The sequence below is a fragment of the Myzus persicae genome, unplaced genomic scaffold (genome assembly GCF_001856785.1).
Source record: "Myzus persicae strain clone G006 unplaced genomic scaffold, MPER_G0061.0, whole genome shotgun sequence".
Lineage (NCBI taxonomy): Eukaryota > Metazoa > Arthropoda > Insecta > Hemiptera > Aphididae > Myzus > Myzus persicae.
This window is the reverse complement of record NW_019104449.1, coordinates 28270-55538: the sequence shown is the minus strand read 5'-3', so window position 1 is coordinate 55538 and position 27269 is coordinate 28270. Positions and strand designations below refer to the sequence as shown.

The following is a 27269-nucleotide window of genomic DNA, read 5'->3' as shown; positions in this document are numbered from 1 at the left end:
GAGTCAGTTAACTTTCGAATGGTTACTCCTTGTTGCATTTGTTTAATTGCTTCATTCTTTAGTCTCATGTTGGTAGCTGTTTTGGCATTTTTATCGGGACTCTTGGATACTTGATATCTGATTGGTATTTGAGGCCTAGGTAAATGACTAGAGGTAACTCTGGACACAGCAATTTTTGTTCCACTTGATAAAAGTTTAGGAATTTCCCTTTTTTGTGGTTCAGATTGACTTCTTCTTTCCACTTCTACTTTTTTTGTTACTTGTGTTGTGGGTTGAACAAGTTTTGTTGCTGGTTTACAAAATCCAAACCTATATAAAAAAAAAATGCAATAATAATAATAATATATATAATAATAATTCAATAATATAGTAAAGTAACAAACCTGTTGGGAGAAGGTGTATTACTTTTAGGTATACTTCTTGAACATTTTTCCACGGGTGTTGACATTGGTTTGGGTAACATTTTAGATTCAAAATTGTTTGGTTTTTCGACAAATTGAATAGGAGCTGATATTGGTCTGATCTTATTGGTTTGTGTTGTCTTTTTGAATCCAAAAGAGGATGCTAATCCTTTGGTTGCCGGTACTTGCTTTTTTTGGTATTGATTAGCCTAAAATAAAATACATTAAGCAATAATTCAATTGTACAACATTGATGATAATATAATATTATACAATATACAAGTGTGAGAAATATTATGCAATACACTGGAACACCATATGGTCATGGATGTGTATAATATAGGCATGATTTATTGTAAACATGAGGCCATTCCCGTTCCCTATTCCATAAGAGAGAATTAGATTAGCAAGTCACTGTGACACTGTCAATGACCTCAATTATGTTTTAATAATTTAATAAGGGCATACTAAATATATTTGTAATTTACAAACTAGGCTTGAAGAGGTATACCTATGTCAATTGTATATATAAGGTAAGTGTAACTAGGTGAACTTGACTACATTATACCACAGAAACAATTTACTTAAACTGTATTTTATAAAAGCAATTTAAACTGAACTAGTATTAATTAAGAGGATGAAGGACATCAGCACAGCATTTATCTCTGTACAAATTGTTATGGTTTAAAAATAATAATAAGAAGAACATTATCTATTTTATTTAATAAATACATATTGGTACCTATATTTCGTAACGTTTATACTCAAAATTGTTGAGATGTTTAAATGTATAGTTATCAGTCATCAGTGTGTTTAGTATATTTCTAAAGACTAAACAATTTTAGAAAATTTGTTTTTTATCAGGTACCCACTAGTCAGGCCATACCTTTATTCTATTTTTAAACGTTAGCACAATAAATAATTATAAGTAAATACTCAAAAAGTAGTGCATTTGTGTATCATTTTGGGAGATGTTAACTTCCCTATTACATAAAAAAAAACCAAGGAGGTTCGAATACTTAAAAATGTCAATTAATTTTGAATTGGTTTGCGACAATTTAGCGATCCACCCATCTATATTTTATACGTCTCATAAGTTATTACCTGTAACGGCTACACCAAATGTGTAAATTCTTATTTATTTAGTACCTATATGCACCTGTAGAAATAATACAAACACTATATTCGAAGAAACTTTCATAAATATATCACTTAACTACATAAGTTATTAATATAATTCATAGTATATATTTTATACTATAAAATTATAATTTATTCAAAACGACTCCAAAATCTACAAAGTGTATTAATATTATACTTTAAAAACTAAAAGAATAAAGCGTTATTTTTACCAAGATACGCAATTAAAATTACAGATATATAACTAATTTTCAAATTGAAATCGAAAATACACGGTGCCTATAAATACACCGCTAAAATTGTTTTCTCTCAACAAAATTTCCGTAGAAATTAGTTAATAGGCGTTGCGAACCAAACAAGACGAATACTCATTGGCCATTGCCCAATACCGGGAATCAATGTTCCGATTGATTATTATTCATTGTAATATTATAAACCTTAGTACCTATACATTCGTGAACCGGATAAGAAAAAAACATAGAAAGTAATGGTCACAACTCACAATAACAGAGGTAATATGAATGATGAAATCATTTTTAATTTTTATCTGTTGTTTGTATGGTACTAAAATGTATATCAAATTACTTATCCAACAACACGCGTACTACAGGTCAAAACATCATCATATTTAAATAACTGTTAATGAAATTATCATCCAATATTCCAATGATTATATTTATAGATAATAGATTTAAATGTACATATTATTACAAATAACCATATAATATAATTTGGAGTGCAATAATCATTTAATATTGTATCAACATGCGCAAAATTATTTGTTGTATTCTACCTTCTTTAAATTATATCTAGGTATAGTCCATTAAGAATTGTAATATAATGATTTTTTGTTTTAAAAAACAAAAGAATTTTGGTATCACGATTAATACATAAGTGTAACTATAAAGATAGAAAAAATCGTCGATTCATCGTGTACCTTAAAGTAGTAATTTGAAAAAAAGTATTGATAGGTAGGTAGGTACTATTTTAAAGCTTGTCTTACAGACACCAGTACAAGTCATCACTCACCATAATATATTATTTGTCTTAGTCAATAACTTTTTTCTTATTAGTTATAAATATTTTCAAAAATGTCACTGTATTATGGAGCTATATGTCTAAACGTAAAATTATAAAAAAAATTGTTGTTCGATTTCGTACTATTTTAAAATCTGAGTAAGAAAATAATATTTTTAAAAAATCAAACGCATGGTAAATTTGTGTTCAGCAGGTCCAATTTCATGTGGTGAGGTTCAATAATATAGTGAATTTACCTATAGGCTATAGTCATACTTAAAGGTAAGAACATTGGTTTTTTATATTTTAATTCTTAAACAAGTTATGTGAATTCTGTAATTGTAATATTTTAGATTATTACTCATAACTCGCTTAAAAATTAAAATATCCTAAAAATATCACGAAAAAGATATAATATTCTTAAAGTTTGATAATAGGTAAATTCTCTTTACTATTAAGGTTATAACGCAAAACTAAAACTACTGAACATAAAATTGTGATGTCAAACCTCAAACGTTTATAAATTGTAAAAAGTAGACACCACGGCGGGTGTGGCATCATTCTAAGATGTCAGATCAACATTAGTTTTCTCTTACCCACGAGCATATTTGGGTACAATAAAACCAATATTTTTCTGTCTGCTTTAATATTATTGAATTGACCAATTAGCCTAAATTGACCAATTAACTTAAGAGTTGAGAACGTTATCTATGTTTGAAAGTCTGCATTGTTTGGATATTTCAATTTGTATGCAAATAAAGCTAACGTACAAACAAAGGTCATGTTCTTAACTTAACATTCGTCACTAGGTCAATTCACTCAAATATTAAAGCTAACAACTCAAGATTAGTTGAATGTAAAATCGTCATATTGCGCATAGATTGGAGAGAGAAGACAAAATAAGTTTCGACATTTCACTATAGTGTAACCATAATGTACGCATTGACGTAACTATAAATGTTAACTTCCCCTAAATGTTTGCAGTTTTAAAAGCTTGTTTGGAATTTTGTTTAATAAAATATAATATTTATTAATTAATGCATTACTAAATATTATAATAATACGGTATTTCTTTTTTTGTTGGACTATAGCGTTTGATTTAATTGCGCCAATCCTACCTATATACTAAGCGGGGATGAACGAAAACAAACACGGTATAATACTGTTTCGTGTATTAAATTAACTACTTATTAATAAATCATAAGTTATTGAACATTTAAAAAAATAATAATTCTTTTAGATTTAATGATATTACCATTATTTTGTAGTTATTTTGTAATATTTTCTTGAAGTGTCTTGTCTAATGCAAATCTGATAAGTGCATAATATTTTGCAACATAGTTTAACAATATGTATACTGTATAGGTATGTTTGTTTACTACTGCAGGCAGAAATGCTATTTATAGGGAATTTTAACACAATAATATACGAAAAACTCAATGTTAAAGCTGTCAACAACTATTGATTTATTGTTCGATAAGTTATATTTTAAACTATTAAATAAACTATCACGTATGATTCATTTGTCTTATTTTAACACGTGATTTAACAATGTACACGTTTATATAATATAATACTGCAGCACGCTCTGTTTATTATTAATCAACCAAAATATCGTATTAAAATGTTGTGATATTTATTTTATTTAGAACGTTTTTTTTTTTTTGATTTAATGCAACCTTTTGATTTAAATGTAATGAGGCATTTAGCAATAAATAATGCATGCACATTAGAAATTAAATGTAAAAAAACAACGCGAAAATATACATCCACTGCAATCGAATACCTATTATGAAAGCCAGGGGGGTTGGTAAGGTGCTATGTGCATGCAACTCAACTACTGGACATGCTCAGTAGATTGGATCAATACCAAGTACTAACCAAGCTGGGGAGGGTAGAAATGATCTCGGAAAAGGGATGATGCGTCATCATTATTTATTTTTATTTTTCTCTTTCCCCCAACAACAAAAAATGAAAATGTATTACTACCAATGGAAACAAAACTGATAATATAAACAACTCCTCGATTTTGTTTTAATATTGTTAACCTTAACAGTGTAATGTTAGTAATCATATACATAAATATATCTATGGCTGATTAGCATGTTAGATAATGCCATAACGGATTAGTTGCAATATTTATTTGGTTTGTTGATGTACCTGTAATTTAACTTATTTGGCTTTATTGCTTTAATAAACACTTGAAAATATGAAAGTCACCAAGGAAATTTTTTTATAGAAAAGAATAAACTCTTCTATTATACTATTATGTTGTTTTCTTCACTTTCTATTGTTTATCGAGTTGACACATGTCTCCAGAACAAAAACCTTGAAATGTAATCTGTGAAATGTTAGTTAAAAAGATAAAACTGAATAATATACGAGAATTTCAATGATTCATTCACAAAGGATAATGAAACCCATACCCACTGATATTATATTAGTATGCTTAAATGGGTATATTGTTTTGTATTCACATAAACATGCTTTATAACAATGGTTTTGAATTATAATAACTCAAACGATTACAAAATATATAATGTTGTAACGTGTAATGATGATAAAATAAAATGAACAGGAAATAATTTTCAATAACAATAGAATAATATTTTAAATTGTAAGATTTAATGAAAATGACAAAATCTAGATAGGTAGGTATAGTATATTATGTACCTAATAAAATCTATTTTAAATTTTGTATAACTTTGAAAAATAAAAAAACACAAGTTGGAATTTATTATAAATTGTCAAATTGAATAAGGTATAGAAAGGTTACACTTAAATCCCTACACCTACACTATATGGAATTTTATTACATTACACACACAACGTAATGCATTTTAAGTTTTCGTGTGCACGGATGATGGAGTGCATTTTAAAACTTTCAACTACACATTGCAAATTTGTGACTTATAGACTAATTGTTCGTGTTTTTAATGAACGCCTCAAGAGACGAAAAATTGTATTATTACTCTTACATTGCTGGACGGCAGGAAGCTCATGATGGGTAGTATTTTTTTTTTGTGTACAGCTTTAGACGTACTTTTGCTCGATTTACATCCCATAAATGTCTAAAGAATCGCTCAAACTACAAACACAATTTAAAAATAAAAAAACATTAATCGAGTTATAACATACAAACTGCACTGATTAATAGGAGCGATTCGCAATAATTATAAAAACAACTCGGGCGTATTTTACTAAAATATAAATAAAATTATTGTTATCGAGTACCGAGTAGATTGCACATGGTCGCAGAATGCAGTACTCGCACAAAATTGACAAGTGCAATACTCTTGCATAATTTATACATTTTTTTTTATACTACGAAATATTATAATATAAGTACCTATTATGTGTATGGCACGACCGAGTAAATATGTAGTTTTATTATTATTTGCGACGGGTTTAATCGAATTGTTTGTGCGATGATAACAAATAACAATACGCACAACCGTTCAAGGTCTAAACGCAGGTTAATTTCGATGTATTCGACACATTTCGGATCGTCCGCTACACGGCATATTATAATAATCGATCGCGCACGTCTATTTTTGGTATTTATAACGACGGGCGAGTGTTGGGAGGCGACACGCACAAGCGGGTACCGACAAGCCCAAAACGTAGGACGGGTCTACTCGACGGCTACTACCGTACTAAACCGGTAAGTAGTGACTACCGACTGGGGGGGACCAATAAGGCACCAAATAATATTAATGAATAGCAAATACAAATCGGAGCAGACAGATCGACTGCAGACGATGAAGACGTCCGGAGCGGCAGTGGGGTAACGATTGCGCCTGAGGAGGGAGTGTACTGCACACTACTGCCGCCGCCGCATACGCCGTGATCGGAATCGCGTATTCGCGTCGCCTCGTCGGGCGTCGATGTTTTCCGACACGACAGGTTGCGCCCCGGGTTGTGTGGCTTGGTCCTTATCTCTTATCAGCGCTTAACAATATTTTTTGACAACGTAAAACAATTGTTTTCCTATTTTCTCGAGATAAAAAATTTATAATATAAATTTATAACTCCAAAATAAAATAAAAACCGTACACATTACGCGGTCACGTAAAACGTCGTCAACGTTCTTGATTGTATTTTATACGTTTAAACTACTACTACTGGTTACATATTATTATTATTATTTGCGGTTGTGCAGGTTAAGTTTATTTAATTTTGTCCTATAAACAATTTCACAAGGTATAGTATTTCTTAAATTTTATTTGATACAAGATTTGTGCCTAAATTTCCATATACTTTTTACGAGTTACAGTAATATCTATGAGAGTATCATAAAATTTGTTTTGTTTTATAGACAAAATTTCAATATGGACATGTTACGGAAAGCCTTGAGTGGCCAAGACCGAGACAATGATAGCTCCACTGGAATTTTGCCTGTAAGTAAATATTAATCTTGTTGTGATCAATATTTTTATGTTGTGTTATTGATTACAGTCAAAACAATATTACCTTTGTTAACATATTTAACAATATCTTCACAATTTACTTTTGATAGCCATTATAGTATTTGTCATATTTTGGTTGGAAGAGGATGTTGGACATGTACATTAGTTTATAAACCAGTTATAAACATCAGTCATCACTATGTGTAATGGGTATTGAAGCGAGTTTTAGAAAATTGACTTACAGAATGTCAACTTTAAGGTGGACAGCATTTATAAAATCAAGTTACAGAATAGTTATCTATATTGGGTATATTGTCCATAGTATAACCGTATATTTTTGATACAGGGAGCTAGTTTAGTCACTTCGCACATACATAGTTATTATTTACCTTAAGCTTGAAACATTCTGTATAATACATTTTTCTAAAACTTACTATAGGATTTCATTAATGCCTATGTTAAAGTATATCTTATCTACTATTCAAATTTGTATACAGAATGATTTTTTTTAAATGCTTTTATTACAAAGATAGAAGTAATATTGATATATTATTACAATTTACAATCATTATAATTTTTTAAGTATTTACTTTTTTTGAATAAAATCATACATTTAAATATCAAATGAGAATATTATTTGAAGTAATTTGATGATTAAACATTTAATTTTGATTCAGTAGTTAATTAGTTAAAGTATTTTAAGTTTAGATAAACGGTGTTGTGAATCAACATTCTTCTGATTTATTACTCCGATGCCACTCTACTTATATATTCATAGTTTTTAAAATAATGAGTGTCTCACTATACAAAATTGACTCTGTGTACTAATATAGTATATATAACTCTAGTATTTTATGTATTATTGATTATTTATTTTAAGAAATATATGATTTTTTTATAACTTATTAATTTATTTATTTTTCTTGGATGACACATACAATATTTGGATAATATTGTATGTTCTATCTCAATAGAAATGGAAGTACCTGGATTCTAAAAATGTGATTATTGAAATTATATATTAGTGTTACATAACTATCATTATTATTATCTATTAGTAACAATTAATTGAGATTAATATAATTTGATCAAATAGAATAATTTGTTAATTTGGATAATTGGATTTATGTATCCTGATAGTTCAGATACTATTCGATTTTATTCCAATCCATACTTTCGATTGTGTTAAATATTTATCAACATGTCAACATGTTATAAATAATAATTAAAATATTTATTAGTATTTGAAAATTTGTAGCTTTTTTAATAATTATTACCTCATTTATGATATATTTATTTACTATTATTTTTATTTAACAACATTTAACCCTAATGTATGACAAATGTTTAGATAAAGTACTTGTATAGTAATTTTATAATTTATGCTTGCAGAATGTTAATCAAATGTCATCGTTAGAATGGTCTACTCGTATAAAAGGATTTATTGCATGCTTTGTAATTGGAATTTTTTTTTCATTATTGGGTGCCACAGCATTAGTATTGCCTCTACATAGAAGAATGGCTGTATTTGGAATTTTTTATACACTCGGGAATATTACATCACTTCTTAGGTAAAATACAATACAATTTTAAAAAAATATTATAATTTTATATACATGTATTTAATTAATTTTCAGTACTTGCTTTTTGATGGGTCCTGTTAAACAAATAAAAAAAATGTTTTCGTCCTCTAGAGTTGTTGCAACCATTATTGCTCTTGCGATGATTGTCCTTACATTAGTCGCTGCAGTTGGTGTAAGTTACATATTAGAATTTTTCCTTGAATTAGTAGTTATAGTAATTTTGTATTTTGATAATTTCAGATGAAAAACGCTCCATTAACCTTTCTTTGCATCATTTTTCAATTTCTCGCATTGACATGGTACTCATTGTCTTACATACCTTACGCTAGAGATGCCATAAAAAGTTCAATGTCTACAATCATGGCATAATTCATTGTTTTAAATTTAATATATCAATTATATTCAAATTAATGGTTAACTAAAATTGTTATCATAGATGATAGTATATGAAATAGACACTATGATATCTATCGCTTTGTTATGCTGATTGTATTCCTGTACGTCAATTTGTTGAAATTTATACTTAACTATTTAGCGTTTTAAGTGAACTCAGTTATCCACCAAGTCATCATTTATGTGTGTAGCTTATACACTGTTGTTATTAATACTATTATGGGTATTTTTTAATACAAGCATTTATTAAAAATATAGTATTTACATAAACTTAATTAATTAAATATATTGTGAACTTTAGCTAAGAAACAATAACTAACGAGATAAATAATGTTATATGATACTGTTATAATTATAATTAATGTCTTCCTATAGAATCTGATTTATTGTTATTGTTTAAGAGAAATATTTCTATTTTTTTTATAGCTAAATGATTGTAACCTGAATTTTTTTACATACAAATGTCCACTAACTAAACTATGTCAATTATTGTATTGTATTATGTCAATTAATTATGATACTATGTCAATTTAATTTGGTAATGTTATTAAGTTAAGTTTAATTGTAAGCAATAATTATCTTATGTTTTTTACTATATTTATGATTATGTTTTTTAGTTATGTTATTAATAAACAGAAAATAGAATATTCCATTTTTACAAATATGTTAACTGTGTAATGATTAATCGGTAAAAAAAACTTAAAAAATATAAATAAATTCAAAAATTTATTAATCGAGTTTTTATTTTATTTTTGTATGTGGTTTTAAAAATTGTTTATTTCTTTTGCATTAGAGTTGAAAGATGTAGAAATTTGATTAATTATGACAGTCAACAATAATATTGTGTGAATAGTTGTTTTACAAGATAACTTGAATAACACCATCCACAAATATAAAGCTATTATACGATAATATTAATAAAACTATAGTTCAATGAGAAATTACTTTTAAAAAACAGGTTGGGGAAATATTATACAATCTCAAAATTGAAACGGCTTTAATTTCTAAGATAATTTGTTTCCGGAAAACAATTTTTACACCATCAATTGAATCATAAGAACAAGTTGTTTAAGAAAAATAATTTTTAATTGCTCAAGGCCAGTAAAGTATTTAAAATTATCAAAATTAGGGCCCCCCCAGTTTTTAATCGTATTTTAGTTTAAAACATTAATTATCACTTTATCAGGTTCTGTGCTGTTGATGCAATTTGTTCTCAATTTTAATATGTTTGTGTACATTACGTGGATGTAACATTGATTATTTAAATGTAAAACACTATCTTTCATACCTTGTGCCTTACATCAGTGGCGTATTTAGGAGGGGGGCATGAGGAGCAAACTGTTAGCAAACTTTACACATGTGTTGTAAGTTTTTTTATGGGTGAAAAAAATTGCCATGCGATAAAAAAACTGGTGGTGGAGAAGGGGGCATCAAAAAAATGTGTTCCCATGTCAAAGAAATCCTAAATACGCCACTGCCTTAAATATTTAAAACATTTAAATTGGTATACCATTATAGAGCCCAAACTATTCAATTAATAGATTGGTAGAACAGTATTATGAATTTATGAGGGGTAGGTCACCTAAAATAATTAGAGCAACACCTATTTTTTTCATGATACCTACACACTACTGAGTACTTGTCGGTCATCAGTCATCACTATTCATCACTTGTCAGTCGTTTACATAAAGTCTACACCTATATACGCTATATTTTATACGACTTACCATGATTTAAGAAAGGAGTTATATAGTATTATAAATTATAATACACTGCAGATCTCAATTCTTGTAAACATTTTAGATTTAGACTAATAGGTAAGTATCTAAGTAGTAAATTGTGAAAAATTACTAATTACCATAAGCATTTTAAGCCGGGACAGCAACTGATCAATTGATTATTAAAATGTATACAGCATTACGCCATCCATTACAGGCTACAGCAAGCGAAAAAGACGATGTCAGTCGTCAGGTACGTCGGGTGACCTGAAATGTTACTGTTTTAAAAATCCGCGGGTTACACCAGATATCGTATTTATGTGGCTAAACTGTATACATATTTTGATAAGTAATTGTTTTGAGGTTAATTCCATTATCACAGAAAATGTTATTAGAAATTTTGCCGGCCGCCGAGATCTCTCTCGATTCCATGCTATAGTAAATTATAATATTTTAGTCCGTGGTTTATCAATATTTGTACCAATCACAGCATAGGACGCGAAAATTAACAGATACGCGTTGGACGCTGAAACGTTAACAGACAATAAGACAACTACAGTAGCGACTACTTCCGTTTCTATTTATCTTTTATTTGTTAAATTGTTTCACTTTCGTAGTTTCATCTTTCACGTCAGACCGTTAAATATCCACTACGTGATGTCTATTGGTGTTCCTATTAAAGTGTTGCACGAAGCCGAGGGGCACATCGTCACTTGCGAAACGATTGATGGCGAAGTTTATCGTGGTAAGCTTATTGAGGCTGAAGACAACATGAACTGTCAGGTATTGTGTTAAAAACAAATTAGAGTATTGATCTTTTAAATAGTTCATTATGTACTTGTGCTGAATAAGAAAATTGTAATGTCATACAGGTATCGCATGTGACAGTTACTTATAGAGATGGACGTGTTGCCCAGATGGAAAATGTGTATGTGAGAGGTTCAAAAGTGCGATTCATTATACTCCCAGACATGCTTCGGAATGCTCCTATGTTTAAAAGTAAAATGACTATGGGCGGAGCAGCAGGACGCGGGAAGAGTGGAATGATACGGTCATCAGGTATCCATTGATTGTTTTATTTTTGTTGAGGAATTAACTATATAACTTGTATGTTTAATATTAATCATTATTCTCATATTTTAGTTGGACGAGGTAGAGGACGTGGCGGTCCTCCAATGGGTCGGGGAGGGCCACCCATGGGACGCGGCGGTCCTCCAGCAGCTGGATCATGGAATCAAAGACGTTAATCTTATAAATGATATAAATTGTAAACATAATACCTACTTCTCTTTTAAGGTTTATAAAAGGTCCTAAAAGATCACTTCAATTTAAATATATTATATAACATGAATGTGTTCAAATAATTTTGAAATAAATACATTTCACACAAAATGTGTGTATTATTTACACAATTGAACGATATAATAATTATACTATATAAAATACTTATAAAAATAACGTATTCAAAGCCTCAACTTTAAAAATAAAATTTAATTCACTTATGATAATACTGAAATAAATTATAAAAGTATACAGATTTAACCGATTGTATTTTATTTATTTGCATAAACGAAGATTTAATTATAATTATTATATTTCAAAAATAAATATTTATGATGATAACATTTTAGATAATTACTGCTGAACTATGGCGAATTCGATCTTATAAAATGTTTACTATATTTTTACATATGGTACAGTGGTACAATAGTATAGGTAGTAGATACTAGATACATTATTAATTGTTTAAGGATCTACCCATGTGTTTTTTGTCTCAGTCTTACTAATGGACGGCATATAATATGTAATTTTTTGAATTGGTTTTAATCTCCCTACGACGCTATTAAAATTTTGCGATCCACATGTTAGGGCCTCTAAACACCATCTCCTAGATTTTTCTGGGTACCTATTTCAATTTTGAAATAATTTTAAAATTGTAAATTTTTTTCATTTCAAATCTGTATTACCTGAATATAATAAGTATATTTTTTTATTCAGGCAGTTATTGTTTTTAACCTATATTTAATATAAAATGTCATAATGTATTTTTCAAAATATGCTTCCAACCGGTCTATGTGGGTCAACTTCAGTTTTAACTTCATTATATTCATTCAAGATCAGATTCATGTATTCATTGAACCCAACAAATTGTTCTTTGATAAATTTCCTCTAGAAGTCAAGTCTGTTATTGGAATACGAGACCTATCTATTTTATTGAACTGTTTACATTTTAATATACTAGAAAGTTATAAGTTAGGCATTGCTTATAAATGAATACATTCCTCGTAAAAATAAATATATAGGTTAGTTTATTATTAATTTAATTATCTTCAATTTTATTTGTTCATTTAGTTAACTGTTAGTTAAATACCGCTTTATTAAGTTGTAGCGAGTGGTTAACCCACCAATTAGATTATGTTATCTGCGATCTATCTACTGCAGCTCCCAGGTTGCATTAAACGACGTTTAATTGATTAAAAAATATTATTCAAGATGCTGTTAGTTGTTACTCCATTTTTTTACTGTGAAAGACGCCCCCGGTAGGTTGTTAAGACTTGTCATCTGACTAGGACCGAAACAATTAATGTTGTTGATTGTTAGTCTTCGTTACTATAAAATAAACATGTCGTACACTCATGTACGGGAAGAAATGATTATTATATATATTTTTAATAATCAATGATAGTCGGTCAGCGACGTACCATTACATAATATATTGATATGTGTCTTAACTTTTCACTTTTGAGTCAAACTCAACTGGTAGTAGGCAGTAGCAAATACTATGTATTATGACAATACGGAACAAATAATGTTAATAATTGTAGAAAACAGGGTCCCCTGAAGTGTTACAGTGAATATTCAAATCCTACACCTGAATTTGGGTAAAAAATTGGGACCTTTTCCGTTAATTCACTACCACTATTTTTTTTTTTTTTGGTTTTTCCGTTTTTTTTTTTTTTTTGTAACAACATTTAAAAAAAATGCAGTGATTATAATTAGGTACCTAGTATCACTACCGTCATATATATAATATAATATATTATTATGATTTCTCAGCTTAATTACCCGGGTATTAACCATCTTAACTAATTAAATTCCTATATAAATGTAAGTATAACAATATTTAAAATAATATATTTACCGATGTATTTTGCGAATATTTTGCCGATTTTGATATTTAGAAGATAATTTATTAATTATTTCATCAGGTAAATGATTTAGTTGAAATTTATATTATTACTATTTGTAGTTAGATTGTGCATCACAGCATATTTTTTCTTTTACCTAATTACATGACAAATTTGTCATACCTAAATATATGTACCGAACCTTTTTGTAGTATACTAAACGACCTGTCCTGGCTAGCTTTCCATAGTTCCATCGGGGGTACATGTTGTCGTTATGTCGAGATTTTTGACACTAGTTGTCTACTTGTCTCGTATTGTCATTTATAGTATTTGGTGATTAATAGGTGCCACTGCCACTTTAATTTACTTGGGACCTGGGTAGTGGGGACCAAGTAGCACCTACCGATGACCGACTCACACCAGTTACCATGAACTAAGATATAGATATACTTAGTATATCTTAGTTCATGCTGTAGACGTTGAGCGGTGTGCATAGGTTCGAACTTCGAGGTATAAATAGGCGATTTAAAATTAATGAAAATCTCACCATGAAAATTATAAAATAACATATTAAGTAAAATACATTTTTGGTCCTCACGAATAATACCGAATTCCGATATAACTTTTTATATTACAAGAAAAAAACTAAAATCGTTTAATGAAAAATTGTTATTCTACTTATAAATATCTAATTTTGTCAAAATGTTATTGTAAATATAAAATATTTTAAAATTATTGTTTTCGATTTATGATCAAATTTTCAAGCGTTTTCACCAAGCGAACAATTTTTATCGATGTCGAAAAAATCGATAATGAATTTAAATAGCTCAAAAAGATACGAAATATTTTGAAATATATTCATCCATGCACCAACATTTGATACAAGCTTTTTTTGAACTAATGCTTTTTTGGGTACAAAAGAGTAAAGACTAAGGTCCATTTGAATCACGATGTATATTAAAGAGAAGAATTGCATCGCGCAGTGTGACGGCAGTGTTGTAGTTTTTGCTATATATGACTGCATGCAAAGTGCAACCTGCGGGCTACGATTCGAACTTCAAACAGATATATAAACAGCTATATATTATACTATATAGTAGAAATATTATCATATTATTATTAAGAATTCAACAATAAATAGATTGGTTTATCCGCCGACACCGGCTGACTAGCGTAGAGACTCGAGAAATAAAATATAGTATATACACGTACTGGGCTGCAGGTCTATGGCAACGGCATGATCTTTTATTTTTTCATTTTTAATAGAGGTTAACAATAGCTAAAATGATCGGGAATTTTTGGTCGTTAGTAAAATAATAATCATATTATTATGTATTATATAATATGGCTAGTTGATAGTGGCCCGTGACTGTAGTTATATACTTGGTAATGTCCACTGTCTTCTCAGTTCTCCGCAGTGATCTATAAATTCATTATTCGACCAACAGGCATCAAGACTTGCAACATTGTACAGTTAATTTAATTCGATCTCTAGCCTATTCTCGATTAAAAAATAGATTATAAGAAATCATTAAATTTTATTATTATTTGAAATAAATTAGTAACTTTGTCGTTGTAGGTTGTATCGAGTATCACCCATTTTGTTTTTTTAGTTTTTCAGTTTTGTACTAGTAATCGCGGTCCATTCTTAGACTTAATCCTACAAATTACCACCAGAATACTAGGAAACGAATTATCTAGTAAGTATTTGTTCCGATTTTGACTACATTTCGTGTGTTAGAATTTTTCTCTATTGTAGGAACCGTTAATAAATAAAAAAATAAAAAATGTAAATACAGAGACGATGTAAATTGTTAGTATTAATTGGCCAGTGGAAACTTGTTTCCTGTTTTAGTTACAGATGTCAGATACGTTAAGCTGTTTTGTATAACATTCAAAAATTAATGTATAATGTTGTCGATAGAATGAAAGACCTCGTAAAAAAAAACAATTTTTCAATTTCTGAAGTACGAAGTACTATGATCTATGAAAAAGTCTTAGTATGTATTCCCCACTGAACTATTTAAATTGTTATAAATATAACTTTGTGTGTATTATAGCGACGCCTATAAGCACGTGGTATTCACAACATTCTATATTCTATAATCTCTAAAATAAAATTCTTACGAAAGTTTTAGATTTATTGCTTGTTATTATTCAATTTTTGATTTTAGTTATCGGGAAGAAATTTATAGTTAAAATGTATTGTTTTGATTTTAATAGGTAGGTAGGTATTTATTAATTATATCTGTTTTTTTTATATATATTACCCATAATCGTATGGATTCAGAATGATCTATTTAGGTGTCTACTCTCATCTGTACTCTCATTATTTTGAAAAGTTCTATTTTTTTTTTAAAGTTTTTCTTACTGTTTTTATCTTCATAGTTGGAAAGTTTTTTTAGTTTTCGAAAGACCATAGGCAGGTACATTTTAAATTTCATATTATAAAGCACTAAAGCAGAATATTATTCTGAGTATTTTAAACTATGACCATTTAAAGTTGTAAATTTGTAATGAGCGGAATAGAATTTTACTACTCTGCTCTTCTAAACTTTAAATGCTTAAAAAGTAGTTACCTATACAGAACTTCTTGTCTGAAATTTGATCTTTAAAGATTGAAATACTTAGATTAATATTCTGCTTCTGAATATGAAATTAAAAATGTTAGGTATCATTTAAAAAACCAAACCAATTTTTTTAATTTAAATATTATTTTTATAATAATTTTTTTGTAACCTCAGTTACCTAAAAGTTCGACTTTGCTTTGAACCATTTTTCATTTTAAACTAAGATTTATCATTTAATTGGAATTAAATTATTGATCACATCTATTACAGTAATCTACTTAATGTTTAGGTACACTTGACATTGCTGTACAGTAAAGCGGGTACTTAGTTGACGGCTTTTGGCTCTTTATTTTAATTTAGAATTATTGAGATGCTGAATTTTTAAAATTTTAAAATGTTAATTAATTTAAAGTAGGTACATAATGGGTAGGTAGTTACATAAACTCTGATGGATTTTCATTCTGTTTGTGACATAGGTAATACATATATACAGAAACACAATATTTTTAATGTTTTTATTACATTTTGTATCACTATAATTGTCTACACTTCTACAGCATGGGAATATTTTTCTAAATTATTAGATTAGGTACAAGTAAGGGTAAAATTTAAGTTAATAAAATACTCTTACCATTAGGGTGATGGATTTGTTTGAATGATTTGTCCATGTCAAATAAAAATAAGCAATGATGGGGATTTTAACATTTTGATGAACTGCTGGGTATATCGTATATGGACTTATTAAAATGTGACTAGAATTTGGAACTTCAGCTAGAATGTGAAAAGAAGTTGTAAAGGTTTTCTGTAAAATACACAAAAGCCTGATGAAAAATTAAAATTTAGTTAAACGCAACTAATAAGTAATTACAATCAAGAAAAAGCATATTCCAAACTTTTTAGATGATTTAAAGTTCTAGGTTGATATAGGTACCTAAGTTACTGTATTGGGTATTATTATTATTTATTGTGTTATTACTTCATAGATTACAATTAATAATTATCTAGAGTTCATATTATTAATCAATTAATTTTTTCTTCTATTGTATTATTTATCTAAAATAATATGGTAGGTATATATATTTATATTTGTTTGGTTTATTTATTACATCAATTTAATGAATGTATTTTTTTTTTGTAGACTCTAAACCTGGAATCATCAAAATTAAAAATGCCTGTGAAAAAAACACTTCTTAATAGCCGTGGTTTTGATATATACCAGGATAGAAATAAGTATTATGAGGTAAAAATCTAATATATTATTATTAATAATTTCATTATTATATTGTTATTGGATATTTAGGTAAGTAAAGCTTAGGTGAGTCAGCCATCCAACTAAATATAAATGTTCACACAATTTTTGTTTATGCACATTTTTATTTGCAATCAATTTATACAGATTTGTTTATACTTTCATCAGTATTTTAGCAATCTCCATTCAAATATGTTTTTATGTTTCATTCCATTTGAAAAAAAAACTTATGTTGATAAAATTGTATTGGTTTTTTATAAATAAAACTAATTTAAAAGGTACTGTCATTTCATCAATTATAATTTATGATGTTTACTAGGATTTACGTCATAAACGTAATGATGTAACTATTGAGTTGCGAAAAAAATCACGTGATGAACAATTGAAAAAGCATAGAAATATAGTTTTAGATGCCCATGATGATGAATTAGAAATAAAACCTGAAGTTGAATTGACAATTGATGATATAAAAGAAGGTGAATTAAAATTTATTTTTCTCAATATCATATTATTTACTGAATGTTTTTATTGCTAACAATTTTTATTTATTATATAATGTATCAAGGTTTAAAAAAGCAATCATCAGCAGTAAAGAAATTGAATTGCTTAAAATATGCTCGTAAGATGTTAAGTTCTAGGAAATGTGCTCCCATTGATGACTTTATTAAAGCTGGAATTTTACCAATGTTGATGGATTTCTTAACTCCAAAATATAATAATAAGTATGATGGGTATTAGGGATTCATAAATCTTCAATGATTTTAACTATAGGAATTTTTTACAGTACCGATTTCCAATATGAATGTTCTTGGATATTGACTAACGTAGCATCAGGATCATCAGAAAACACCATTTGTATAGTTAATGAGGGTGCAGTCCCTTTACTTATTAATTTGCTCAAATCACCAGATATACGTGTGATGGAACAAGCCGTTTGGGCATTAGGAAATATTGCAGGTGATGGACCCCAACTTAGGGATATTGTATTATCCAATGGTATTGTACCAATTTTAAACAGCTTATTAGAAACAACACAACAAGTAACTGCACAACAGAACATAGTATGGACACTATCAAATCTTTGTCGCAGCAAAACTCCTCCTCCAAATTTTAATTATTTACTTCCATCTATTCCATTGTTGGTTAGAATGTTGAGTCATAATGATTCTCAGGTTATATGTAAGTAAATACTGAAATACTACTAAATAATATTTATCAAATATTATTATATTAATATCTATTTGTATGTGTTAGCTAATGCTTGTTGGGCTTTATCATACTTGACTGATGGGAGCAATGAAAAAATTCAAGTAATTATTGAAGCAGGTACATTGAGGGCAATTTTAAAATATTTAGAAGTTGATGACACTTCTATTCTTATACCTGCACTACGAGTAGTTGGAAATATTGTGTCTGGTAATGATGTACAAGTAAGTTAAATAACTTATGTTATATTAAATGTAATTTTTTATTTTCATTATTTAATCGTTTATGATATTTGTGTAGACAAAACATGCATTGGATCATGGTATACTTAAATACCTCCATAGTCTATTAAATCACAGGCGTATTCCTGTTGTGAAAGATGCTGCTTGGTTGTTATCAAATGTGATGGCTGGTAGTGTAGAACAAATTCAAGCAGCTATTGATCATAATCTATTGCCAGTTTTAATTAGAGCTCTACGACGTGTAAGTTCAATGTTATGAATTTCAATTGAATAGGTTTTTAAAATGTACAATCTAATTACTTATCTCTGAACAACACCAATTCCGGCCCAACAAGAGTTATCAACTATAACTTGTGTATTGCAGTATATCTTTTTCTGATATTTCTACAAGTGTATAATCTGGCTCTCAAGTTGACTTAATTATGACTGCTTCAATTTTTGAAGACATAGGGATATTCTACTCCTCTCTTTCTTTTGGAAATCACATAAACTTTTCTGTTAATTAGAGAGCATTGAAAGTACTTGGATTTATTAAACTTAACATTATTATTTATTATTATTATTTTTCATTGTATTTATTATTTATAACATTATTGTTGTGTTTGCACTGTTCCATTAACTACCTAGTTTAGTAGTATTAATAGTATAATTACCCATTTGTAACTTAAAGCATAATATTGTAAAATATATAAATGTAATAGGGAGATGTCAAAGTACAAAAAGAAGCAGCTTGGGCCATAAACAATCTATTTAGTGGTGGTTCAGATGCTCAGAAATCTCATCTGATTGATATTGGAATATTAGAACCTTATTGTGGCTTATTACGATCTCCAGATGATAGAATGATAGAGATAGTACTGGAAGGTCTTAATCAACTATTAGAAGTAAGATACAGTTTCTATATTACATTATGTCACATATTCTAACAGCAGTGTTTTGTGCATTTAAGAAATCTGAATGCACCCGAGGCAAACTTTGTATGTTAATTGAAGAGGCAAGTGGATTAGATCACCTGGAAGCATTGCAGAATCATTCTTCTCAAAAAATTTATGAAATGTCATTCAATATAGTAGAGAAATATTTTCAAGGAGAGGTTAGTTTCACATTAATTATCTTCGCAGATTATTTCACCTGTTCACTAAAAATCCATAATTTTTTTTTCATTTATAATTTAGGATGAAACTCAAGAATTTGACTTGGGTATAATTCCACACGATATGAGTTCGGGCAGTTTGTTCAGCATTGATCATTGACAAGGGAATATACATCTCATAAATTAAGTGTAACTTAAAATTGATATAAAATTTACCAGTTCTTATTTTTCATTCAATTATTTTTGTGTATTAAAATCATTACATTTATTTTTATGTTATCAAATTACCTATAGAGTTTTCAACTAGTTATTTTTTATACAAATTTATATATTATATACTTATCTCCTGAATATAATGTACCTTCATTGTTTTTAATGCCAGTACATATTATATGCCTATACTTAAGTTTTATGTTATTTAAAATAAAAATTCTTTTTAGAATCAATTTTATTTGACATGTTGTGAAATTTCATACATTTACAGTTTAAGTGTTATTAAGTATTAATTTTAAAAGTGTAAAATATTTTATTACAACTGCTGCTACTATTCTTTTTACTTACTATACTGTGTGTCTGTGTTTACCAAATCATACATGAGAATGATTCTTTTAATTACAAACTATTAATTAATTTTTGTCTCCATAAATTTCTATTTGTCAAAAAATATTTTTCCTGTTTGTACTTTAAAGTAATTATGTAACACTTAATTTTTGAAAAAAATTGATGTTTAATTTTATTCATATTACCAACCTCTATATTCTGAGTGCTGATGATTACAATCTGATGCAAAATTCCTTTTTAAATCAATATATGGATGTAGTAAACTTCAATATTTGGCTATTAGTTTTTTTATTAGCAGGTTATTAGGTACTCAATGTACGTAAAGAAAATACTTATTTAAATATAAGTATTTTGGGAAAATGTCAAGTATCCACAATTATTCATTTTTGAATTACAACTAAGTATCAAAACTTGATTGAGGAGAAATAGTTAAAAGGACGCTATAAACACATGTGTTATCTCCGTCTTAGATAAGATATAAAAAACTGTTTTGCTCTGAGAAGACTACAGTAAAGTTATAACTGAGAAACCAAATGTTCACCATGAATAGATGAGAATTTTAACTGTGTCGTAACTTTATTTTTTGATAAGACCAAGAATGTCCAGAGGGGGGAAAGTGCCCCTTTCGCTCATAAAAATTTTTTTCTATATTTTTGAATTTAAGTGCCCCCTCTATTCAGAGATTCTGGACCGTTCTTGGTTTGTTTGCATCCATGTAGGACTGTAGGAGTGGGCACCAAATGCAGTCTGGGAGATTGAAATGTATACAGGCCACTCACAATTTACCAATTTAATCACCATTAATTTCTTTCAACAATTAAATTATTTATTAGACAATTTAAAAGTGAATAACCGTACATACATATCTACACGAAATTTTTCTTACATTTTTTTATACTTTTTGAGCTAGGTATTTTAGATATGTTTTGCCTATGACTTTTTCGATTTTATGTAGTTTTTTTTCTACTTAATGTAGATATCTTCAGATCAAAAAGTTGAACAATTGTAATTGTATACAAGGTTAATCATAATTAATTCATAAGTTGTTCATATTATAAAATTAAAAAATATCGAAAATATGTATTCACCAATATCAAAATATTTCTATTTTTTTATTTATTTACCTTTTAAATATTTTTTTATAATTGCTTAAAGTAAGAATTTTGACAAAATTCGGTGTCACAAAAATCTGCATTTTGAGTTACAAATTCGTAAAAAAAATTTCTTTTTATACCTAAAATTGAATGATTTAACACTATATTCTTCATACGTTGTGTACTTATACCAAAAAAAGTTCACCAAAAAGTCACATTTATTTTTTCAAGTTTAAATTTTTCGATGTTGAATTTGACCCTTAAATTAAGAGGATGCTACACATGCATGTGTTGTCTTTGTGTTACAAATGTACAGCATAGCAAAAACTGTTTTCTACGAGATAGAACAACTCAGTCATTAGAGACGCCAAAAGCTTATACACGATATAGAAGATAATATGTCGTAGCGTTTTTATTTGTTTGATATCATTGAAAATAAAAGTTATAAGTAGCACTTTCAAAATCTGATATTTTTAAGTTAAACTTTAATAACTTTTAATACATTGCTTGTATTAACTAAAATCTACTTCAAAAGTAATTTATAACTAAAATTAAAAATTGTGTTTAATATAATAATTATTTTTTATCGAACAAAAGCTTATTTTGAGCTGTTTACAACGGCAGTAGGTAAAAAAGGAACAGTTTTTAAAAATGTAAAATATACATACACAATTTTTAATATTGTAGGAAGTGTACTAGTGTGTAAAGTTATCACCACTTATTGCACACGTATTTCACTGGTCGGCATCCAATCCCCCTAAGAAACCTGTATATTTAATTTAATATTTAAAATTATATTGTATAAAATTTTAATAAAAAATGTATGATGGTGAAACCTGACTTAAAATAATAGTACCCTCAAATATGCATCATTATTACCTTTTCAAACATGTTGAGAAAACAATCGTCAAAATTGAGCAATATTATTTTCACTAATTTTCATAACTTTAACATTGTGAATAAACAGAAATGGTTGAGAATAAAATAACAATAATCATGAAATATGTAATAAACTTAAGTAATAACTAATAAGTAATAAGAAACCCGAATTTGATATCTGTATAACTTAGTAAAATATTTCATGTGGAATAATGCCTGTTATTTTACTTTTTCGACAGTTATTTTGAGGGTTGAAAATTTAAATAATCAAAAATTGGGCCTCTTACATTTCCAAAATGTAATCTCCTCTACAACAATGGGTGTTTTTACAATAAAACCCCTCAGTATTCAGAAACTCATATTTTTGGAACACGCAATCGTATTTTTAAAGGAAATTGTTAGAGTACCTACTACCCACATACCTACTACCTATGTACATATTATTATTTTGATGAGACGTCCTCTTAACACTAATTCTATTATCATTGTATGTTGATAATAGATTATGGATAATCTATCATTTGTACTTAAAATTTTTTTATATTTAAATACAACGATTTATTAAAACTTTAAACTTAAAAGGTTTCTTTAACTATTTATTTGTACTTTGCCATCATGAACATTATATCTAATTAATGGAAAGTTATCGACCTGCTCAAAATGCCTCCCGTACGTCAATCATCTTTGACAAGATTTGTCCACTGGGGACCAATTTTGTCAATTAGTAAGTTTTTAAATATTGGCTTGAGTACCTAAAGGTGTTATTATTAAATGTTTGGTGTATTTCAGTAATTTACAAATTTGTAACACTGACAACGTTATATTTTACGGAAATGTGGTGGCCATGTTTTGGTTCATTGGGAGGATTTCTCAATAACGTACTTTTGTTGACATTATTTGTCATCAGCTTTTCATGTTATTTGAAAAGTGTTATTGTTGGACCAGGATTTCTTCCACTCAAATGGAAACCAGTACTATACAATTACAATTTTTCTATCACACAAAAAACTAAACTTGAATTTTGGTTTCACAGGAATTTGAAGAAGACCAACAGTATTTGCAGTTTTGTACAATATGTGATGGGTACAAAGCGCCCCGTGTTCATCATTGTCATAAGTGTACTAATATGAAATATTTTAAACTCTCACTATCTGTTTTATATATTTTAAAATCATTAATTTAGGTAACCGTTGTGTATTAAAAATGGATCATCATTGTCCGTGGTTGAACACTTGTGTAGGCCATGCAAATCATCCATCGTTTGTGATATTTATTTTTGTATCTATAGTAGCATCCATTCAATCATCCACATTATTACTCAAGACCCTGTTGCTTGTACTCGCGTAAGTAAGTTTTTAGTTTTTGTAATTAATAATAGATTAAATTAGTTTTGATCTTATATATTTTATTTTGTATTGTATACTTAAACAGGCAATATGGGCATCGGGTATTGGTATATTTTCCATTAAAGTTAACCCTTTTATGGCTTACAGCATTTGGATTAGCTATATGTTTAATCCTCACACTCAGTTTACTATTTTTTATACAAGTGAGTGAATATTAAGTAATTATTTAAATAAATACCTATTTACCTAATATAATTTGTTTTATAACTTATAATTGTAATATTTTGTTGTACATAATGTATTAATTCAATAGATGAAATATGTGCTGAAAAATTGTACGAATATTGAAGACTGGATTGTGGGAAAAGCAATATCAAGGCGTGAACAAGATCGGAATTTGCCACCATTTATATATCCATACAATTTAGGGAAATTAAATAATATCAAAGCAGTAAGTACATATTTTGTAAAAATGTAATCGTACATACTGTAACTAACTAGTTTTGGGTACCTGTCATCTTTATACAGGATGATCCAACAAGTATGCTCACCCCCTTTTTTTCTTTAATAATGAAGTTTTTCAAAATCTGATTTATGGAATCTTTAAATATACTCAAAGACCATATTTTCATATTCTTGAGATTTTTGTACCACACTAGGAGTGTCCTGTGGCGATACAAACTTTTGTTTTTTAAGTGGGAACCCCCACTTTTTTACTGTAAATTATTTAGTATATAATTTGTTTGAGAATTTTAATGTATTGAAATCAAAATTCGAACAGGTAGTTTTTTAGTTATTACACATTTTGTGCTAAAGATGGTATAGTTTATAATATAGGATATGCTTATACAGTATAAGTTGTTATCTATTGTCTATACACATAATATAAAATAATACGTCATTTTATATTTATTCAGTCAAACACCTGAGTAAATAGCAAGTAAAATCCTTCTTGATTTATTTAGTTATTTTTCTTATTCCATGTGTAGAACTGTATAAGCATATCCCTATTATGGACTATTATTCTCAGTACAAATTGTCCGATAAGTAGAAAACCACTCGTTCGAATTTTGATTTTGATACATCAAAATTCTCAAAAAAATTATCCGCATAATAATTTAAAGAAAAAAAGTGGTATTGTCATTTGAAAAACAAAGGTTCACGACACTCCTTATGTGGCACAAAAATCTCAAGAATATGAAAATATGGTCTTTGAGTGTATTTAAAGATTCCAAAAATCAGATTTTGAAAAACATTATTATTATAGGAAAAAAGGGGGGTGAGCATACTTGTTGGATCACACTGTATATATAACTCTACTGTGAATGTGTATGTCACTGAACTCTTCCTTAACAGCTGGACCGTTTGAATGAATTTTTTTGTATGCGTTTGGGTGACACCCTGGATGGTTTAGATTCACAATTGGACCCAATAGGTCTGACCCGGGGAGTTGCTCAAACAGGAATTTTAAGATTTACGAAGGAATTATTTGTTTATATACGGATGCAATTGCTTATAGGAGAAGTATATATTTTTAGTAAAAATTGGTATTTTATTTTGTTTATTGGTTGCCTGCCGTGGCTTATCGGGCAGATCAGGTATAAGCATGCATACAACTGAATTTTCGCACATTGCCTACCAAGGTGGCTGAGTTGCACTTATAGCCGCTCATCTGCTTGTCCGCAATAAAAATAAAAATATAACATATTATTTACATAAAGTGGGGTCCGCAATCCACAGCAGGCAGGCATAATGTACTGCTTGCATTATCACCATCCAGTCTCATATAGAGTTGGTATTTTTAAAGGGCAACAAAGTGCATGGGATCGGCTAGTTTTAATATAAAATCTTAACTTTTTCCATTTGGTTTGAATGCATATTATAAATTCCTGATAATTTTTTTGTTTGTTATTTTACTATTAGTTTTTTTCCAAAGACGATGGTATTCACTGGGCAGTGCGTAGTGAATGTGGTGAATATGATTTAACGGTAAGCTAAAAGATCAAATTACATGTTTTGTTTAATAATACCCAAAAGTAATTGTAAGAAGTAACCAGTAGTGTTAATTTGATAAGAACTTATAAAGCTCCATTGCTTATTTATTATCATTTATAATACAGTAAAATACAGCTAACAGACACTTTCCAATACCATATGTCTCCATTTCCAAAAAAACTTATTGTATTTTGGTAAGGGTCTGTTGGATGAGTTTTACTGCATTAGAATGATTATAAATAATTAATGAGGCTTTTGCAAAATTACTTTTGGTTTTTATTATAATTGTTAGATAACATACCCAGCATTACTGTTTCTTGAATAGATGAACATACTAATACCGGGTTGCATGAAAAAGTTATCAATTTAACAGCCCAATACAATTTTATGGACCAATCATTGGCCAATATGTTTAAGGGATCATTAGTTCACTATTGATTTGTTAAATGTTTAGTGATTCTTCATACAGCCCGGCATAACTACGTACAATTGTATTAAATTTTATAATTTTTAAAGATTGAGCAGTTAGAACAAAAATTAATTAAAGAATCATGGAAACAACCTATGGTAGTAATTAAAGAATACAACGGCAGATGGTTTCCATTAATGTTTGGTGTATGTGTTTGTTGTCAAATACCATGGACTGACGAAACACGAATGCCATTGAATGTTGGTGAGATTGTTCAAGTCACTAGATTTCGAAAGTAAGATATTTTGTCATAACATTTTATCTCAAATTAACAGTTAAAATGTTTGTATCAGATATTGGATGTATGGTCATAAGAAGGTTTCCGATGGTACTCGAGTACGAGGATGGTTTCCAAAACCTTGTGTGTATTCAATACCTGGTACATTGAAGAAAGACAAATAAACTTTTTTAAATGACAATTTCTTTTGCTATTTATATTGGTGTATATTATATTTTACCGGATTTGTGTTATTTGAATTGTTTTAAGTGTCTGTAAAAAATGATTTGTAATATTTTTATTAAAATTAAATCATTAATTTATAACATTGGTTTTACTTAATAATATTTTTTAAATATATTTTACATTCCTAATTAATTGAATTGCGTTGAAGTTCTTTTAACCTATATTTGTAGATCCATTTGTATGGAATTACAGTAATCATAGTATTATTGATATTTTGGTTACAATTATTTATTAATTGGTAACTAATCTAACACATCAAATAACTGACAAAAACATAAAAGTAATTTTAAATTGGAGAAATTTAATTAGAAGA

General features: G+C 28.4%; 4 protein-coding genes across 6 annotated transcripts; all 4 read left to right on the top strand.

Annotated features, from left to right (window-relative positions):
- Positions 1–6492: 6492 nt before the first annotated feature.
- On the top strand, positions 6493–9505 carry LOC111042248 (vesicle transport protein SFT2A). Of its 2 annotated transcripts, XM_022326792.1 has the most exons (6): positions 6493–6761; positions 6877–6958; positions 7942–7968; positions 8360–8538; positions 8605–8722; positions 8791–9505. In XM_022326792.1, the coding sequence occupies exons 2-6, from the start codon at positions 6890–6892 to the stop codon at positions 8917–8919; spliced, it is 522 nt and encodes a 173-aa protein (XP_022182484.1). In that variant the 5' UTR covers positions 6493–6761; positions 6877–6889; the 3' UTR covers positions 8920–9505. The 2 variants fall into 2 exon arrangements, with proteins under 2 accessions (XP_022182484.1, XP_022182485.1); XM_022326793.1 differs by lacking the exon at positions 7942–7968.
- Positions 9506–11222: 1717 nt separating this feature from the next.
- Positions 11223–12053, top strand: LOC111042251 (small nuclear ribonucleoprotein Sm D3). The gene is made up of 3 exons (XM_022326797.1): positions 11223–11444; positions 11534–11720; positions 11805–12053. Exons 1-3 carry the CDS (start codon positions 11319–11321, stop codon positions 11906–11908), a joined length of 417 nt encoding a protein of 138 aa, XP_022182489.1. The 5' UTR covers positions 11223–11318; the 3' UTR covers positions 11909–12053.
- A 3084-nt stretch (positions 12054–15137) lies between these two features.
- Positions 15138–20417, top strand: LOC111042249 (importin subunit alpha-1-like). Of its 2 annotated transcripts, XM_022326795.1 has the most exons (11): positions 15138–15257; positions 15403–15489; positions 17498–17599; positions 17928–18084; positions 18174–18330; positions 18393–18787; positions 18863–19038; positions 19115–19297; positions 19758–19940; positions 20006–20149; positions 20232–20417. In XM_022326795.1, the coding sequence occupies exons 3-11, from the start codon at positions 17528–17530 to the stop codon at positions 20307–20309; spliced, it is 1545 nt and encodes a 514-aa protein (XP_022182487.1). In that variant the 5' UTR covers positions 15138–15257; positions 15403–15489; positions 17498–17527; the 3' UTR covers positions 20310–20417. The 2 variants fall into 2 exon arrangements, with proteins under 2 accessions (XP_022182487.1, XP_022182486.1); XM_022326794.1 differs by having other exon boundaries at positions 15158–15489.
- Positions 20418–23200: 2783 nt separating this feature from the next.
- Positions 23201–26986, top strand: LOC111042250 (palmitoyltransferase ZDHHC6-like). The gene is made up of 9 exons (XM_022326796.1): positions 23201–23407; positions 23473–23654; positions 23717–23801; positions 23867–24026; positions 24115–24232; positions 24343–24480; positions 25953–26018; positions 26541–26728; positions 26787–26986. Exons 1-9 carry the CDS (start codon positions 23344–23346, stop codon positions 26893–26895), a joined length of 1110 nt encoding a protein of 369 aa, XP_022182488.1. The 5' UTR covers positions 23201–23343; the 3' UTR covers positions 26896–26986.
- Positions 26987–27269: the final 283 nt, after the last annotated feature.